The sequence below is a fragment of the Motacilla alba genome, chromosome 1, assembly GCF_015832195.1.
Source record: "Motacilla alba alba isolate MOTALB_02 chromosome 1, Motacilla_alba_V1.0_pri, whole genome shotgun sequence".
NCBI lineage: Eukaryota > Metazoa > Chordata > Aves > Passeriformes > Motacillidae > Motacilla > Motacilla alba.
The window spans coordinates 1084876-1103986 of NC_052016.1; the positions used below are offsets into that span (position 1 = coordinate 1084876).

Sequence of the window (19111 nt, forward strand, 5' to 3'; positions counted from 1 at the left end):
CTTCCCCTGGACTCACTCCAACACTTCCATGGCTTTTTCCAGCCCCGCTGTCATTCCATGGGGCTGGAATGCCCCCCCAAGCCTGGCTGCCCGGGGCAGGGAGCCGTGCCCAGCTGGCACCCGAGCCAAAGCGGCCTTGGGGGCTGCAAACCCCGGGAGCCAGCTCCAGGTGAAGAATTCCCCGCTGCTATTTCGATGTTTGTGCATTTGATTGGTGCATTTGATATTCCTTCTGGGCGCTCTGGAGAGGTCCCAGCAGCTGCCTGGCCCTGGTTAATCGGGTGGAGAGAGGGGACGGGTGAGTGGGTGCCCGCTGGGGAGGATCTGCCCCCTGCCCCGAGCCTGTGGAACAGGTTGGGAGGAAAAAACAACATCTGAGGCCACGAGCAGCGCTTGAAATTCACATTTTATTGCTCTGTGCAAGTGGGAAAAAAAAAAAACCAGAGGAAGAAAAGAACTCCAAGAATGAAAGGTGCAAGGTGTGAATCCACCACAGGCACCCAGGGGTGAGGGTGGCACAGCAAAGCTTCTCTCTTTTTTTAATTTCAGTTAAATAAAAAGGCAGAGCTGCTAAAAGAGGGGGGGAAATGGGGTACAATTGATGCTGAGCATCACCCTCCTCACAAATAACCCCCCTGGAGCTATGGAAAGAAAATGACCCCAAATCCCTGCAAATACCTGGGGTGGAGGGAGAGCTGCAGGAGGGAGCCCTGGGGATGAGCTTCACTCCTAGGGTTTAATGCCATTAAATGTTTCCATGGATTGAAGGTTTTAACTCATTAAAAGGTTTCACGTCATTAAAGGCAATTTTTGGTGCAAGTTTAAGCCAAGCCCAAGGGTCTGGCTCTGTAAATCCTCTGCCAGGGCAAGTCCTAAACAGTGAGATCCCAAAAGAGCAGTGCCCAGGCTGAGAAATCAACATTTTTCCAGAGCTGGGCTTGGGTTGTCATTCCTCCAGAGGAAAAAGTGACTGGGATAATTAAGTTGCTGGAGATTTTCCAAGCTGCTCCAGACACCAAAATCGTGGATCTTGTCCTCAGCCTAATGGTAGGCACTAAATAAATATAATTTTGAAACACCAACCCTGCATTTTGAGTGTCCTGAGTGCTCTGGGAACACAGACACGGCTGGAATGTTGCTTAGATGGAAGAGCAGTTCTAAAATGCCTGGAAAGGGGCTCTGCTGGCATTGCTTCCCTCTCCAAGCTCTCTGCTCTCACCTTGCCTTGGAAGCAGCTGCTCTGCTCCTCTTCCCGGCCTCCCCCACAGCCAAAAATGGGATTTGTGTCTGCAGGGCAGGAATAAAATCCCCACTCCTGCCCAGAGTGCTGCTTCCTTCACCCCAAGGCAGCTCCAAGCTGTTCTTTTAGGGAACACAATGCCCAGGGGAGATGGATTTCTCCTCTCACAGAAGCTGAATGTTGGTGCCACAGCAGCTGAATTTGGCTGCCCTGTCCCTCCTGTGGAGGAGGGAAAGGCGGAAAAACCTTCCTGGGTTTTGTGTTGGATCCTTGGATGGACACCTGGGAGCTGCTGATGGAACCTGAGCTAGGCACAGCCAGCACCTCTGGGTGATTTAACAGCAGAAATTATGGAATTGCTCTTCCCACAGTGGGAATTCCCTTCCCAACCAGGGGCTGGCACTTGGGGCTCGTGCAATAATTAATTGGGATTGAAATTTGGGAATGTTCCCCACATCCATAGCACAGATGGCACAGAGCCAGTCTTTGCACGTGGATTTTGCTGCCAGGATCAAGCCCCATCCACAGGAAGGAAATTAACTTGACTGGTCCCAGCAGGTGCAGTCTGGGAGACCTGCTAGGAATCAGAATCCTGGAATCACTGAGGTTGGAAAAGCCCTTTGAGTCCGGCCCTTAACCCAGTATTAACCATGTCCCCAAGTGCCACATCCGTCACAGTCACTAAAGTGTCCCTGCAACGTCTGCGTTCTGCCATGGAAATATTTTTCAGACAAAAAATTGGGAATATTTTCCTAATGTTTTATCACTAAGAGGGGCATGATGCTGAAGGAAACAGATTACCACAGCACTGTACAATTTATAAAATCATTATTCTAAGCTGGACAAAAATGAAAATGAAATCTTTCAGCTGCTATTTCTTGGGAGAATTTGGTCTTTCTGGAAATCAAATGTCTAAGCCATGCTTGGCAGTTAACACCTCTGCCCTGTGTTTGGTTCTTAATGAGGTCCTAATTAGGCTCTAATTTCACACCAGCAACACCAAGATTTGCCTCTGTGGAGGATCAGGGAATCCCAGAAAGGTTTGGGTTGGACGGGAGATCAAACCCATCCCATTCCCGTGGCAGGGACACCTTCCCCTGTGCCAGGCTGTCCCAGCCCCAGTGTCCAGCCTGGCCTTGGGCACTGCCAGGGATCCAGGGGAGACCCAGCTGCTCCGGGAATTCCATCCCTGCCCAGGGCAGATTTATTCCCAAAATCCCATTCTGAGGGATGAGGCCCTGGGTCAGGAGGTGAAGCTGATGAGTCCATGGTGTTCCGTGTGCCAGTGTCCAGCCTGGCCTTGGGCACTGCCAGGGATCCAGGGGCAGCCCCAGCTGCTCTGGGAATTCCAGCCTCCCCAGGGCAGATTTATTCCCCAAATCCCATCCATCCCTGCCCTCTGAGGGATGAGGCCCTGGGCCAGGAGGTGAAGCTGATGACTCCACGGTGTTCCGCGTGAATCCCGATGTTGCCTCGCGGTGCTCCCCGCGCGACGCCCGTGCCGGGCACTGGGGCAGCACTGGGATCTCCCACATCCATCAGCTTCACCACCGCTGCTCCTCCAGCCTGGCCAGGACCCGTGGCTCTGCAGAAGGGCCAGCAGCTCCCCTGACCCGCAGCGGGCGCCGCTCGCACCGTCCCCGTGCCGCGTGCGATCCTTCCCCGCTTCTCCCTAGGAAGATTTCTCCTCGGGGATCTTCCTGCCCGGCTGCTCCACGGCCAGCTGGTTCTCCAGGACACAGCAGAGCTTGTAACTCTCGAGGACCTTGGCCTGGAAGTACTCCCTGTCCTTCTTGTGCCAGGCGTCGGTGGCGATGTAGGTGTTGTAGGGGTCGCGGGGCCCCTCGAGGCGCCGCGCCCGCAGGTTGGTCACCATCACGCCCACGGTGAAGAAGCCAAAGAGCCCCAGCATCAGCAGCACGTAGATGATGGCCAGGCTGCCGCTGGCACTGCTCTCCTGGGAAGCAGAGGAGCTGTTGGTGCGTTCCAGGCACTCCTGGAGCAGTTTGGAGAGGAGCAGGTTCAGGGCCGTGGTGTTCGACAGCACCAACATTTGGATTTTCTGTCCTTGGCACCTCTCCCTTCCTTTGGCTGGAAAAGGATAAAAATCGGAGGGTGGAGTCAGATAAATGTCAAATTAAGCTCTTTTCTGACCCAGAGATGGGTGTTTCAAGACTGAGAGGTGTTTTAAAAACTTTCATTCCATTTTCGGTCTCATGAGAGGGGTGAGACAATCCAGATGTGATCATTCACACCATCACAATCAGAAGCCAATTATTTCCTAATTACAATACATCACAAGTGTTTCTTGGCCTATCAGCTTCAGCCACACCGTGCTGTAAGCGCCTTAAAGCCACTCATCTAGAATTCCCCCTCGTGGCTGCCACTGCAATGCCTCTTTCCCAGTTCTGCTTCTCCAAGCTATCCCATTTTATTTGCAAGGCCATCCACTGAAACTTGTTTCCAGCTCCATTTCTCTCCCAGCAATGTCTGTCCTATTCCAGGGCGTTTCTACGGCAGCATTTCTCATCTCCAGGTTTGCACACTGTGTGAGCCTTCTGCCAGGCTTGGAGAATTCCCACCCAGTCCCACCCCTGCCATGGCAGGGACACCTTCCCCTGTGCCAGGCTGCTCCAGCCCCAGTGTCCAGCCTGGCCCGGGGCACTGCCAGGGATCCAGGGATGGAATTCCATCCCAGCCCCTGCCCACCCTGCCAGGGAGGAAATTGTTGCTAAGATCTGATTTAAACCTGTGATTTTTCACTCTGAAGCCATTCCCTGTGTGCTGTCCCTGCATGCCCTGGGAATTGTCTCTCTCCAGGTTTCCTGGGGCTCCTGCAGGCCCTGCAAGGCCACCCTGAGCTCAGCCCAAAGCTTCTCCTGTGCAGCTGAACAATGCCAGCTGTGCCAGCCTTTCCTCATCCAGGACTGACGGCCCCACCACAGCCCCTCATTTAAAAGAGTCTGGAAAAGGAGACACCAACGTCCCTGGACCACCGGAGTGGGGCACTGTCACTCAGGGTGACCTTGGCACCCCCGGGGTGGCTCTCAGAGTTTCCCACAGCTTTAAACCCACGGGAGCAGCTCGGCGAATCCTCCCCCAGAGCACTCAGCCATTGTTGCTGGGGGATTTTGAGGAGGAAGTACATCAGGACCATTCCTAATCCGTCCAGGCTGAAAGGCAGCCCGGGGCAGCGGTGACACCTGTGGCAGGGGATGGTGGCAGCTCGGCGATGTTTTCCAGGAGCTCTGCGTGGGAGGGAGCTCGGCTGGGCACAGCCTCCAGCTGCCGGGAATGACCCTGCAGGAACAGCGGGTACCTGGAGGCTGCCTGGGCTTTGTTCGTGCCTTTCCGGGGAATCCAAGCTGCACAAGGAGCTGCTGAAGCGGGGGGACAGAGCCAGGGCTCTGCTCTTGTCCCCAGTGTCCCTCGGGAGGAGAACATTCCCAGCCAAGGGAACGGAGCTCCCGCAGGCATGGAGAGGGTCACGCACAGGAGCTGATTGTAAATTAATGACTCCCAGTGCTGATTTTCATTGGGAAATCTTTATCTGAGCACTCACAGGTCTGAGGCTGAAGCACTGAGAGATCCAGCACGGGGTGGGGAATTCTCGTGGAATCATGGAATGGTTTGGGCTGGGAGGGACCTCAGAGCCCACCCAATGCCACCCAGGGACACCTTCCCCTGTGCCAGGCTGCTCCCAGCCCCAGTGTCCAGCCTGGCCTTGGGCACTGCCAGGGATCCAGGGATGGAATTCCATCCCAGCCCCTGCCCACCCTGCCAGGGAACAATTCCTCATTGCCAAGATCCCACCCAGCCCTGCCCTCTGGCACTGGCAGCCATTCCCTGGGTGCTGTCCCTGCATGCCCTGGGAATTGTCTCTCTCCAGGTTTCTGTAGCTCCATCCTAGGCCAGGCTGGACACTGGGGCTGGAGCAGCCTGGCACAGGGGAAGGTGTCCCTGCCATGGCAGAGTGGCACTGGGTGGGCTGTGAGCTCCCTCCCAACCCAAACCAGTCTGGGATTCTGGGATTTCATGACCTGTCCCTGCAGCCGTGGGGTGCCAGAGCTGCCAAAGCCACCCCAGGGTGAGCCCAGCTGGATGGGGAGAGGCCAAGGGGAGCCTCTGGAGAGCTCCTGGTGCCTCTGTGGGAGCTGAGGCCATGGCAATGTCACAGCAGAGCTGCAGAGTGACTTGGGACTCCAAACACAGGGAATTGCAGCTGGATCTGGCCCCTCATGGAGCTGCTGCCAGCTGTGGGGATGGCAGGGCTGACTGGAACCCCCTGACTGGCACTGGCTGCTTCCCAACAAAGGCACAGCACAGGCTCTGTCTGCTCCAAAGGAGCCTGGATCCCTCAGCCTGGATCCTGATCCCAGAGCCTGGATCCTCATCCCTAAACCTGGATCCTGATCCTTAAACCTGGATCCTGATCTCACAGCCTGGATCCTGATCCCCTAATCCTGGATCCTGATCCCCTAATCCTGGATCCTGTTCCTCTAATCCTGGATCCTGCTGCCACAGCCTGGATCCTGCTCCCTCAGCCTGGATCCTGATCCCTCAGCCTGGATCCTGATCCTTGAACCTGGATCCTGCTGCCACAGCTTGGATCCTCATCCCAGAGCCTGGATCCTGCTCCCAGTGGAGGGCACCCAGCCCAGTGGGCACCTTCAGCTCCAGCCCAGCCCTTCCTGCCCTGGGCTGATCTCCAGCAGCTCAGCTCCAGAGGAGCAGCTGCTGCCAGAGGCTGCTGGTGCCACCAGGGTTCCAACGGAAAAAGGGAATTTTCTGTCCTGGAACACACCTAAAAACTGTGACACCCAGCTTTGGAGCCCAACAGGAATTTTGTCCTCGAGCACTGAGAGCTGCAGAGAGCCCAGAGGAGGCTCCAGGATGAGCAGAGGGCTGGAGCAGCTCTGCTGGCAGCAAAGGCTGGCACAGCTGGCATTGTTCAGCTGCACAGGAGAAGCTTTGGGCTGAGCTCAGGGTGGCCTTGCAGGGCCTGCAGGAGCCCCAGGAAACCTGGAGAGAGACAATTCCCAGGGGAGGCAGGGACAGCACACAGGGGATGTGTCCATAATTCCATTCCAGTCCCTCATTTCCCTGTGATGGAAATGAGGGGCTGGGATGGAATTCCCAGAGCAGCTGGGGCTCCCCTGGATCCCTGGCAGTGCCCCAGGCCAGGCTGGGCACTGGGGCTGGAGCAGCCTGGCACAGGAGAAGGTGTCCCTGCCGTGGCAGGGGTGGCACTGGGTGGGCTTTGAGTTCCCTCCCAGCCCAAACCATTCCAGCATTCCATAAAAACTGACTCTTGGCTGCCTCTATTTCTCTTCCCCGCTGAGGTTTCAAGGCGATTTTAATCACACAAACAGGTGGATGTGAAGTGACAGATTTTAGCAGCGTTTGCTCAGCTCTCCCAAATCAGAGCACCTCTGTTTCCATTTCCACCAAGCAAACATCCCCAACCCTCTCTCCCCTTGCTGCCAAAAGCATCAGCAGCCAGCCCCAGAAACCCAGGCAGTTTAGAGCAACACTCACCTTCAGGAAAACAGCTCTATCCCCATTTCCTGGGGTTCGATGGCACAGAATCCAATCCTGTGCTACTCTCAGCAAAAAAATCAGCACAGCACATCACCCACCTCCCAGATTTTCTGCCTCCCAAACGTTCTGGTGCTTCTCCAGTGCCATGAAGGATCCAGTGACCTCCCTGGCTCGTTTCCCTGCCATTCCTTCAGGGATGAGTAGCTGTGACACCGATCCCATTGCACAAGGGAGCCCCATTTCCTCACCCCAGCTGCCGGGAATTTTGCAACCCCGCAGCATCCAGGGCACTGCTGCTGCCCCGGCCGGGAGGGAGAGCTGCTGCAGGGAGGGATCTGCAGCTCTGGGGTCTGCGAACACCTCCTGCAGCCCCACCTGGGGGTGGCAACTCTGCAGCCTCCCCTGCCCGCCCAGGCCCGTCCTTCCCTGCTCACCCGGGCAGCACCACCGCAGCTCCTGGCGTGGCTTTAAAGAGCACCTGTGCAGTGGGGGCACTGAATTGTCCCCAAACCCCACTGAATTGTCCCCAAACCCCCACTGAATTGTCCCCAAAACCCCACTTTTCTCTGCTCACATGCCAGAAACTCACTTTTCTTGCACACAGCCTGCAGCTATCCTGCTATCCCAAGTAAAACCCCACCTCAGCTCCTGGTGTGGCTTTAAAGAGCATCTGTGCAGTGGGGGACACTGAATTGTCCCCAAACCTGCCCTGAATTGTCCCCAAACCCCCACTTTTCTCTGCTCCTGTGCCAGAAATCCAGTTTTCTTGCACACAGCATGTAGATATCCTGCTATCCCAAGTAAAACCCCACCTCAGCTCCTGGTGTGGCTTTAAAGAGCACCTGTGCAGTGGGGACACTGTATTGTCCCCAAACCCCCACTGAATGGTCCCCAAACCCCCACTGAATTGTCCCCAAACCCCACTTTTCTCTGCTCCCATGCCAGAAATCCAGTTTTCTTGCACGCAGCATGTAGATATCCTGCAATTCCAAAGTGGAACCCCAGCACCACCTCAGCTCCTGGAGTGGCTTTAAAGAGCACCTGTGCAGTGGGGACACTGAATTGTCCCCAAACCCCACTGAGTTGTCCCCAAACCCACCCTGAATTGTCCCCAAACCCCACTTTTCTCTGCTCCCATGCCAGAAATCCAGTTTTTTTTTGCACACAGCATGTAGCTATCCTGCAATTCCAAAGTGGAACCCCAGCACCACCTCAGCTCCTGGCATGGCTTTAAAGAGCACCTGTGCAGTGGGGACACTGAATTGTCCCCAAACCCCCAGTGAATTGTCCCCAAACCCCACTTTTCTCTGCTCCCAAGTCAGAAATGCAGTTTTCTTGCACACATCATGTAGCTACCCTGCAATTCCAAGGTGGAACCCCAGCCCTCCTCCCTAATCCCCCCCAGCGCGGCGAATCCCGGGATGCAGCTGCCCCGGGGAGCAAACCCCGGCCGGGCTGGAGCCGCAGACAAACCCCGGCAGCGGAGCCCCGGCTCTGCTCCTCCATCAGTTCAGCCCTGCTGAGCCCCCGGGCTCCTCCTGCACGTTCCCATTTTTCCAGCCCTGCTCCCATCCCGGACACACCTGCGGGCTCCAGCCCCTCCTGGGCCAGGAGAGGCGCGGAGATGCCGGCCCGGGATGGGTGCGGGGGCTCAGCCGGCTCTGGCTGCTGCAGGGCCACCAGCCCGGCTGGCACTGTCCCGTGCTGGCAGAGGCGAGCAGGGAAAAGCCGGGCTGGGAGGAGGAAGGAGGGAGGGAGGGAGGAAGGAGGGAGGGAGGGAGGGAGGGCAGCAGAGCCGTGCCCGCTGCAGGTGCCCAGGTGGGAGGTGCTGAGGGGGCACCGCAGCTGCTGGCATGGCAAATGTGCAGCCAGAGCAGCGCAGGAGAGAGGGAATCATGGAATTCCCGAGTGGGAATTACCCCCGTGGATCCCCCAGTGCCACCCCTGCCCTGCCCAGAGCCCAGCAAGCCCAGCCTGGGCACCCCTGGCAGCGCTGGCCAAAGGCTCCTGGAGCTCTGGCAGCCTCGGGGCCGTGCCCATTGCCTGGGCAGCCTGGGCAGTGCCAGCAGCCTCTGGGGAAGAACCTTGCCCTAAAATCCACCCTAAATCCCTCCTGGGCCAGCCCCAGCCCCTCCCTGGGTGCTGCACCCCCGAGCTCAGGCTGCTCTGCTCCAGGAAGGCTCCGGGGTTTGGGACATTCCCAGAGACGCTGCCCTGCTCCATCCCCCAGGGATGTTGCACGTTTTGGGCTGGGAGGAGGAAGGCGAGGTCATTTCAGGTGTCCCCTCAAACTCCTCGCTGAAGGGATGGGATGGGATGGAGATTGGGATTGGGATGGGGATGGGGTGGGAAAAAATGGGATGGGGTTGGATTCAGATTCAGATTGGGATGGGAGGGATTGGGATGGATAGGATTGGATTGAGATTGGGATTGGGATGGGGTGGGATGAGGATTGGATTGAGATTGGGATTGGGATGGGGTGGGATGAGTTGGGATGGGATGGATGGGCTTGGGATGGGATTGATGGGATGGGGATGGGGTGGGATAAAATGGGATGGGATTGGATTCAGATTCAGATAGGAATGGGATAATGGGATGGGATGGGATGGGATTGGATTGAGATTAGGATTGGGATTGGGATTGGGATTGGGTGGGATGGGATGGGTTGGGATGGGATTGATGGGATGGGGTTGGATGGGATTGAAATTGGGATTGGGATGGGGTGGGATAAAATGGGATGGGATTGGATTCAGATTCAGATTGGGATGGGATGGGATGGTAGGGATTGGGATGGATTGGTTTGGATTGAAATTGGGATGGGATGGGATGGGATGGGATGGGATGGGATGGGATGGCTCCTCCTTGCCTGACACTCTTTGCCAGCTGCTGTTGCCTGGGCAGCAGCTGGAGAGAGGAACTGAGGTGGTGATTGAGGCATTTAAACAAATGGGTGAAAACATCTCAGCATCTTCTCGCTGCCCTCTTTCCCAGAGCTTTATTGCATTTTTCCTCAGGGTGAGGATGCTGCCCCTGCTCCCCTTGCCTGCCTGAGCTGTTGCTGCGTCTCAGTGAAGGAGCAGGCCGTGGGATTCATTCCTTACCCTGACCCAAGTCTCTGGGAAAATCTGCCTCTCTGCCCTCTCCAGGGCAGCCCAGTTCAGTTCTCCCCTGCCCCTGGGAGCCTGGAGCAGGATCTGATCCTCTTGTTTTCACAGCCCCCAGGGAACTCCCCTTTTGAGGTGGATTTTAAAGGGGAGGAGATTCCCTTCCCCAGACCAGTGGCACCAGTTTGAGGCCACCAAAACCCTGGGATGTGAAGAAAGGTTGTGGCTGAGCGGGTGAACTCCCCAAATGGCTGAAACGTGCCCCAGAGTTTAACCCAGCCCCGGAGCATCACCAGGAAAAGCTGTGGGAGGACGGGCCAGGGCTGCTCAGGGAAAGTGCACTTGCGGATAAATCCATTTGGTGAAAGAAATGGGTCAAAGCAGCGATGCAGAAGGCTCAGAAACGGGGTTAGGGCAGCAAAGGCTCCCTCTGGGGTGGCCACAGTGAGAGATCCATGAGGGAGGAGGAGGAAGAGGAGGAGGAGGGCGTGGGTGGTCAGTGACAGCACAGTCCAGCCCTGCTTCCTCCTCACCGGGGAAATCTGGGACAAAATCTGATCCTGTCACTTCCTGGGCCAGCCTGCCTCTTCCCTGAACGCCTGGCGAGGGGGTGTGGGACAGGAGCAAGGATCTGGGGTGACAGAGGGTCTGGGGTGGCAGAGGTGTCCGTGCCAGGGCAGGGAGCTGTGGGGGCAGGCCGGGCCCAGGGAGGGCACTGCAGCCATTCCTTGTCCCCTCGTCCCAGGGCAGGGCTCTGGTGTCCCCCAGCCAGCTGTGGGGTCACCCTCCCACCCCACAGGACACAGGGAGAGGACAGAGGGTGCCTGGAGGGGAGGGAAGCCCCTCTGTGGGGACAGGGGGGCTCTGCTGAGCCCTGGTGACATCCCAGCTCGCTGCTGGTGCCAGCTCGGGAATTCCAGCCCTGGGAGGAGCTGGAGCTGCTGCAGAGAGCCCAGAGGAGGCTCCAGGATGAGCAGAGGGCTGGAGCAGCTCTGCTGGCAGCAAAGGCTGGCACAGCTGGCATTGTTCACCTGCACAGGAGAAGCTTTGGGCTGAGCTCAGGGTGGCCTTGCAGGGCCTGCAGGAGCCCCAGGAAACCTGGAGAGAGACAATTCCCAGGGGAGGCAGGGACAGCACACAGGGAATGGCTTCAGAGTGAAAAATCACAGGTTTAGATCAGATCTTAGGAACAATTTCCTCCCTGGCAGGGTGGGCAGGGGCTGGGATGGAATTCCATCCCTGGATCCCTGGCAGTGCCCCAGGCCAGGCTGGACACTGGGGCTGGAGCAGCCTGGCACAGGGGAAGGTGTCCCTGCCACGGCAGGAAGGAGCTTTAAGGTCTGTTCCAAACCTTTTAGGCCTTTTTAGGATTCATTCTCTGAGATCCCAGAGCCTGTGTGGCCCCACTCCCCTCCCAGTGCCACCAGTGTCACCTCCAGCCCGGGCAAGGTTGTGTCCCCACCACAGCAGATCTGTAACTTCTGTTTGACTTTGGGGGGACTCGAGAGCACCTGTGACTGGGAGATTATTATTTAATATATTTTTCAAGAGCTCCAACCCGGTGTAGGAATCCTCTTTGCCCTCCTGGATCTGTCAGTAGCCACTGACAGATTTCATTTTCCCCGGGTCAATGACGACCTGTGGAGTGATGGGATCCCTCAGGAAGTTTTCTCTGGAAGGTGACAAAGGACATTTCCCAGCACAGGGTCTTGCAGATCTCTTGGAACTGCATTCCTGGAAGGCCTTTGGGTTTTAAATCAGCCTCATTTTTGCTTTGAGGAAAGAAATACTGAAATAAGAATGGGGAGCAGGCACTTTAAAGTTAAAATACACTTTTTTCTTTCAATGAATTTTCTCTTGTCCTTGGGAAGCTGCTGCTGTGGCCCTTGTGCAGGACTAGATGAGGTCTAACATGTTTCTGTCCAGATCTTTATCTGTGGCAAGGCAGCCCCTGAACACCAGGGGGAAGGAGCAGAGCTGTACAAACCCTCACTGGCAGGGTTCTCTGGGCTCCTGAGCAGGAGGGAGGGAGGAATAATTCACAATTCATTCAGTAAAATTCAGAATTCATTCAATAATTCAGAATTCATTCAGTAATTCAGAATTCATTCAATAATTGGGATGGGAGAAATTCAGAATTAATTCAGAAATAATTTGGTTTCTGGCCCCACAGTGCCCCGAGCTGAGCCCAGCTCCTGGCAGGCCCCAGGTCCCAGCTCTGCTCCCGTGGCCAAGAGGGGGACATAATTCACCTGCTGCTATCCCAGCACTAATACAATTAATTCATTAATTAATTACATCCCCGAAGCCCTAAAAGTAAGGGTTTGGAGCACCTGGTTCCCCTCTTTGCACAATCTCTGCCAGGATCCAGAGCTTCCCTTGGCAGCAGCAGCGAGGCCACAGCTCAGGGATGCAGACAATGCACCAATTCTCATGGTGGCGTTGTCAGAAGAATGAAAGACCCAAGAATTCCCCCATGGTGCAGGAAGAAGGATCTGTCCAAACATCCCCTCCAAGCTCCCAGGAATTTGCACCAAATCACTGGGGAATGTCAGGAGAGGAAAATTGGTTTCTGAGCATAAAACATCTCTGCTTCTCAGTCCAACCTGGACCTGAACATCCCAGGGACCCAGGGGCAGCCCCAGCTGCTCTGTGCCAGGGCCTCTCCATCTCCACAGGCAACTTTTCTTCCCAAATTCCACAAATGCACAAGGAAGGACCTCAGAAATACCCCCCAATTCAGGAGAAGAGCCAGACCACAGGGCGGGGGGGACCTTCTGTCCTGAGAAACAGAACTGGACGAGGCCTTTGTGTTCACTGGGCTGGAGCTTTCTGCCCACGCAGCACGTGAGCCCCAGCCTTGCCTCCCTTATCAAGGAAGTTTTTCAGAGTTTTTCAGCAGCCCTGAGTGATTTCTTTATCTCATTTCCTCTTCTTTACAAGTGCCTGTGTTATGGTGTGAGGCCCAGATAAGCTTTTCTCTCCAGGCAGCCCCTGCGTGTCCTCCTGCCGGGCTGGTTTTCCCCTGAGCACACACAGATGGGGCAGCACAGCTGATTCCCAATTCCCACCCTTCCCACACCTCGGGAGTCTCAGCTCCTGCTCCACTGATTCCCAGTGGAGTGAGAGGGTTGGGAGTTCTCCTGGATGTGCAGCTGCAGCCCTGCAGCCTTCACCGGAGACCTGGTGTGGATTGGTGTGAGAAGCTCTGTCCTGAGCTGCTCATCCCTCCTCAGCCCAGTTTTCCATGGATTTAACCACGTTGGGAGGAGCAAATTCATTCCAAGCGTGGTGTGAGTGCAGCCAAAGCTCATTCACGGTCTCCAGGCAGAGCTAGAACTGTTGGAATTGCTCCCAAAAGACCTTCCTGAGCAGCAGAAAGGAGCCAGGCCATGGAATCAGGAATGGTTTGGGTTGGGAGGGACCTTTAGGATCATCCAATTCCATGGGCAGGATTTCCACTGTCTCAGCTTGTTCCAGCCTGGCCTTGGACACTTCCAGGGATGAGACAGCCGCAGCTTCTTCTGGGCTTTTGGAAGGTGTCCACCGTGGCAGGGGTGGCAGTGGATGGGCTGTAAGGTCCCTCCCATCCCCATCCATGCTGGGATTCCACAGCCATTCCCTGGCTGGCACAAGGGCTCAGGGCAGTGTTCATGCGGCCTCTCTGCTCACCTGTGTGGGCTGAGCTCGTGCAAACCCACAATCAGCCTTGAAATCCTTACCTGGAGCAGCACCTGGCTGAGGAGGAGAACACCAAGCCCTTCTTCCAGGCAAATCCTTCTCTTCCTTCTCCAGGTCAGCACCGTGGAGCTTCCCAGGAGCACCGGGGCTGGAGAGGACCTCCAAGGCTGAGCCCAGCACTGCCCAGAGGCTGCTCCTCCTCAGCTCCTGCCTCACTAAAAACTGACAGAGCTGGGGCGTGCGGGAGCTGGAGGAAGTGCTGCTGCTGCTGATAATAAATTGATTTTGGAGCGATCATCTGCCCCCGCTGTCTGAGGAGGGACAGAGACAGAGCTCCCTGAAATGCCCGAGGCTGCAGCTGCCCCTGCCAACACCCTGGCACTGCTCAGAGTGAACTTTTTAACTCAAAACTCATCTCATTCCCACCCCTGCCACGGCAGGGACACCTTCCACTGTCCCAGGCTGCTCCAAGCCCTGCCCAGCCTGGCCTGGGACACTTCCAAGGTTGGGCAACCACAGCCTTTCCAAGCTCTCTGAACTTCAGAGCTCCTTCCTCCTCCTGAGCTTTCTGTTGCACTTCGCATGACTGATAAATGTGTTTTCCTTTCTTTCTTTTGTGTCTGAAGAGAAAAAAAAAAAAAAGGACAGTATAGGGAGGGGCTGGGGTTTAGGGCTCTCCTGGAAAGGTTGTGGATCATCAGAGCTCCAGGGGGAACTTCCAGAAGATTTCCAGTTCCTGAAGGGGCTTCAGGAGGGCTGGAGAGGGACTTTTTACAAGGAGATGGAGTGACGGGAGAAGGACTTCGAGATCAGGGAGAAATTGTTCCCTGGCAGGGTGGGCAGGGGCTGGGATGGAATTCCATCCCTGGATCCCTGGCAGTGCCCAAGGCCAGGCTGGACACTGGGGCTGGAGCAGCCTGGCACAGTGGGAGGTGTCCCTGCCATGGCAGGGGTGGCACTGGGTGAGCTTTGAGGTCCTCCCATCCCAAACCATTCCGGGATTGTGTGCCCACATGGATGGACAGGAGCGGGAACAGCCCCCAAATCCTTCCCACCCCATTCCCCAGCCCTGAATCTCACCCAGCTCCTTCCTGCTCTGCTCCTGCCCTCCCCCTGCACTTCTCAGGTGCACGTTTATCCACACAGGCCCTTCTTCCTCTCACCCCCCCATATGTTCCTTACTTCAGGCATTTCTTTTCCTCCCGGGCGAACAAGTCATCCCAGTTTTTTTGAATTCCTTCCCACTCAAAACAATAGGTCAGGAACAGAGTGAAACTGTCCCTCCTTAAGCCAGGCCGCCACACATTCCTCCTGGTGCTAAACTCAGCATTCTCATTCTTCCCTGGCCAGCAGCAGAGGCTGGATCCTGCTCTGGATGTCAGCCAGGACTCAAAAAGCCTCTGGTGTTGCCTGTCCTGGGTTTGTTGCCTCAGTCACAATCCAGGGATAACATCAGCACAAGCAAGGGATGAGCTGACCTTAATCACAAGGTTTGTAAAAGAGTTGGACTTCATTACTGAGATGTTTTAATGAGCGACTCTGGCTCCCTGCTTTTAGAATTCCCAAACCTCTGCTGCCTCCTGACTGAAAAGGAAACATCCCCAGAGAACGGGGCGCAGGTGAAGGGAAGGCTGAGGGTGCAGATAGCTTCAGACCCACAGAGACACTTTGGAACACCCACATTTACACTGGGAGAGAGGTTCTTTCATGGAAATCCCAAACTGCTACAAAACCCATTGGATTTTGCAGAATCCCCAAATCCCTGAGGCTGGCACAGCCCTGCCAGCCCGTGCAGTGCCAGCTGTGCCCCACGGCCACCTTGTCCCCAGCCCAGAGCACTCAGTGCCACCTGCAGGGGACACCTGCAGGGATGGGCACTGCAAAGCTGCCTGGGCAGCCCCTGCCAAGGCCTGAGCACCCTTTCCATGGGCAAATTCCTGCTGCTGGCCAAGCTGAGAGTAGCTTTGGATTGGAAATTGGGAAGGAATCCTGCCTGTGAAGGTGGAGAGGCCCTGGCACAGAGCAGCTGGGGCTGCCTCTGGATCCCTGGGATGTTCAGGTCCAGGTTGGACAGGGCTTGGAGCAGCCTGGCACAGTGGAAGGTGTCCCTGCCATGGCAGGGGTGGCACTGGGTGATCATTAAGGTCCCTTCCAACTCAGCCATTCCATAACTCTGTGATTACCCCACCATGCCATTCCTAATGCCATGACTAAGGGATTTACTAATTTTAAGCCTCCTTTGTTTGTTCCACACAAGGAAATGGAAAAAGTGAATTCCTGTTGATCAACCCCTCAGCCAGATATAGCACGTTGTTCCTTTTGTTTGGAAAGCTTTGTTTCCAAACCCCATCCCTTAATCAAAGCCCATTCATGCAGCACGTTGTCCATCCAAATATTTTCCAGCAGATCTCACCGAAGGGATTTTTTTTTTTTTATCCTGGAGTTATGACCAGCTCCCATCAAAAAGCTCAGCATGGCATCACCTTTTATCCCAAATGGAAACAAAGGAGTGGGATTCTTGTCCATTTAGGAGCTTTAACCACCTGTGACCATCACAGGAGTGCTCCGGGCAGTGAGGAGCACTGGGAATGATGAGGGGCTGGGAGCTGGGGGAACACTTTAATCCTTTGCCTGGATGCTGGTGTTTGTTTGGAACTCTCCTCCACCCAGCTCTGCCCTAGCAAAGCTGAGCCTCAACGTCCCCGGTGCTTCCCATCCTTCACTAAATGTAATAAAGCTTCTGATGGCAAATTAATTAATCACGGTGACAGCAGTGATTTAATTGCAGGGGATGAGGGAACCTCTTGGAAGGAGTCAAAGGGAGCTGTCCCTCAAAGTGAAGCTTTCTAGGGCGAAGCAGTGGCTGGGAAACAAAGCCTTTGTTTGCTCTACTGCACTTGGAGTTCAAAATTCACCCCTTTTTCCCCCACACACAATAGAAAAACTTTCCATGGGATTCTTTTTTCTTTTGAATCTCACCCAAAAATTCATGTTTGGTGTGAGAGGGACCTTAAATGCCATCCCATCCCAGCCCTGCCATGGGCAGGGACACCTTCCACTCTGCCAGGTTGTTCCAATCCCACTCCAACCCAGCCTCACAGAGGTGTCCCTCCTTGATCTGGGTGCTGCTCATCACACCAGGCAATCAACCAGGGCACAGAACTGCTCAAAATACCAAGAAACAAACCTGAAATAATCAAGGTATCAACTCTTCAGTTTAATTGAAGCTGAAGCATCCAAGTTCTCCAGTGGGTTTGGATCACAGGACGGGTTGGGTTGGGTTTGGGGTTGTTTTTTTTAAAAAAAAAAACTGAGATAAAAACCAAATTATCTGCAAATGTGGCTTTTACAGGGTCAAAGAATCATCAGGGTTGGAAGAGACCTTGAAAATCCCCCAGCACCACCAGCATCACCCCAAGGGCCACACCCTGAACACTCCCAGAGACACAGGCTGCAGCACCTCGCTTGGCAGCTCACCCCAAGGCCTGCCCACTCTGCCGGGGACAAATATCCTGTAATATCCACTCTGCACCTCTGTGAGCTCCCAACGCCACCCTGGAGAGCACAGATCCAGCCTGTGCTGCCCGGGCCAGGCCTCCAGCAGCCACCCCTGGCCAGGTGTGTCCAACCAAGGCTGCTTTTCCTCTCAAGGTGTGCCAGGATTTCCCTCCATGCCCCAAACGGGCACTGGCCAACAAAGCGAATGCACTCAGGGCAAAGTCAGTGCAAATAATTGGGGAGGATTGCTGCCTCCCCAGCTCCACCCACAGCAAACCCAGCACAAAAGGCTTCTGTTCTGTCTCCCCAAGAAAAATCCCCTGGCATTTCACTTTGATTGGTGATACACAATAAACCGAGGCAGGAACCCAGGGCATGTGTTGGGTTGGAACACAGAAACTCCAAACATGGATCCTGCCCCGTTCCTGGGGCTGCCCATGGCCAGGGACCCTGGAACCCAGCCCTGGGAGGAGCTGGAGCTGCTGCAGAGAGCCCAGAGGAGGCTCCAGGATGAGCAGAGGGCTGGAGCAGCTCTGCTGGCAGCAAAGGCTGGCACAGCTGGCATTGTTCAGCTGCACAGGAGAAGCTTTGGGCTGAGCTCAGGGTGGCCTTGCAGGGCCTGCAGGAGCCCCAGGAAACCTGGAGAGAGACAATTCCCAGGGGAGGCAGGGACAGCACACAGGGAATGGCTTCAGAGTGAAAAATCAGAGTTTTAGATCAGATCTTAGGAACAATTTCCTCCCTGGCAGGGTGGGCAGGGCTGGCACAGGGTGCCCAGAGCAGCTGGGGCTGCCCCTGGATCCCTGGCAGTGCCCAAGGCCAGGCTGGACACCGCATTTCCAGTCTGTGTGAGGTGGCTCTGGCTGAACAAGGCACTGCCCAAGACATCCCATCCTGTGTTTCTTGGATCACAGGATCCCCAAATCCCCGGGGCTGGCCCAGCCCTGCCAGCCCATGCAGTGCCAGCTGTGCCCCACGGCCACCTTGTCCCCAGCCCAGAGCACTCAGTGCCACCTGCAGGGGACACCTGCAGGGATGGGCACTGCAAAGCTGCCTGGGCAGCCCCTGCCAAGGCCTGAGCACCCTTTCCATGGGCAAATTCCTGCTGCTGGCCAAGCTGAGCCTGCCCTGGCCCAGCCTGAGGCCGTTTCTCCAGGGAATCTTCCAGAAGGAACACAGGGCTGCTGTACCCACCAGGAAAGTCTGGATGAGCCCCAGCTCTTCACTCTGAAGTCTCGGACAACACTAAAAAAATCCACATCATAATAAAATCCTAATTAAAACCCACCCAGGAGAAGCCCCAGGCAATTTGCTGAGTAACCCTCCCCTCTGCAGCAGCTCAGCTCTGGGAGCTGTCCCCTGCCAGGGCAGCAGAATGGAAACTCTGCCACGGCTTTAATGACAGGGCAGTGGTGCTGGGGCAGCTCCCAGCCCAGCATTCCTGCACGTCCCAACAGCTCCTGCTGATCCAGGAGACAGCCTGAGCAGCCAGAATCTGTCCAGCAGATTCAAAAGCAGGTGCAGCACACGGTGATCCCTCTGCCAAACTGGGACTGTGTGGGAGAGGCATTCAGCAAGAACTTTCCATGCCTTGGCAGCACGTGGAGCCATCCAGGCTCCCACAGCCTTCCAGGGAAGGCGCTGGCACAGTTCTGGGGAGGGCTGTGCTGCTGAGAAGGGAAAGCTGCTTTTTATGGCAAGTCCTGCATTTTCCTACTCGAATAACATCAGTAAATGGATCGTTGCTTTACTTACAAAGGCTCGACCCAGCACGGTTCAGCTCCTAAAAAAGGTTAAAAAAAACATCCATGCTGCTGTTAAAGGCACTTAAGAGAATCCCAGAATTGGGCTGGAAGGGATTTTCAGCATCATTTTCATGTCCCACAGGCAGGGACACCTTCCCCTGTGCCAGGCTGCTCCAGCCCCAGTGTCCAGCCTGGCCTTGGGCACTGCCAGGGATCCAGGTGCAGCCCCAGCTGCTCTGGGAATTTATCCCAGCCCCTGCCCACCCTGCCAGGGAACAATTCCTGCCCCAAATCCCATCCAG

At 55.7% G+C, this 19111-nt stretch overlaps 1 protein-coding gene across 2 annotated transcripts; it reads right to left on the minus strand.

Moving 5' to 3' along the window:
• Positions 1-410: 410 nt before the first annotated feature.
• KCNE1 (potassium voltage-gated channel subfamily E regulatory subunit 1) lies at positions 411-13811 on the minus strand. 2 transcript variants are annotated; one of them, XM_038139684.1, is made up of 2 exons: positions 13608-13811; positions 411-3331 (listed from the first exon to the last, which is right to left on the minus strand). In XM_038139684.1, exon 2 carries the CDS (start codon positions 3291-3293, stop codon positions 2913-2915), a length of 381 nt encoding a protein of 126 aa, XP_037995612.1. In that variant the 5' UTR covers positions 3294-3331; positions 13608-13811; the 3' UTR covers positions 411-2912. The 2 variants fall into 2 exon arrangements, with proteins under 2 accessions (XP_037995612.1, XP_037995620.1); XM_038139692.1 differs by lacking the exon at positions 13608-13811 and adding an exon at positions 8365-8588.
• Between the last annotated feature and the right edge of the window lie 5300 nt (positions 13812-19111).

Coding starts and splice junctions, on each gene's coding strand:
- KCNE1 (XM_038139684.1), bottom strand. CDS start 3,293: ATGTTGGTGCTGTCGAACACCACGGCCCTGAACCTGCTCCTCTCCAAA.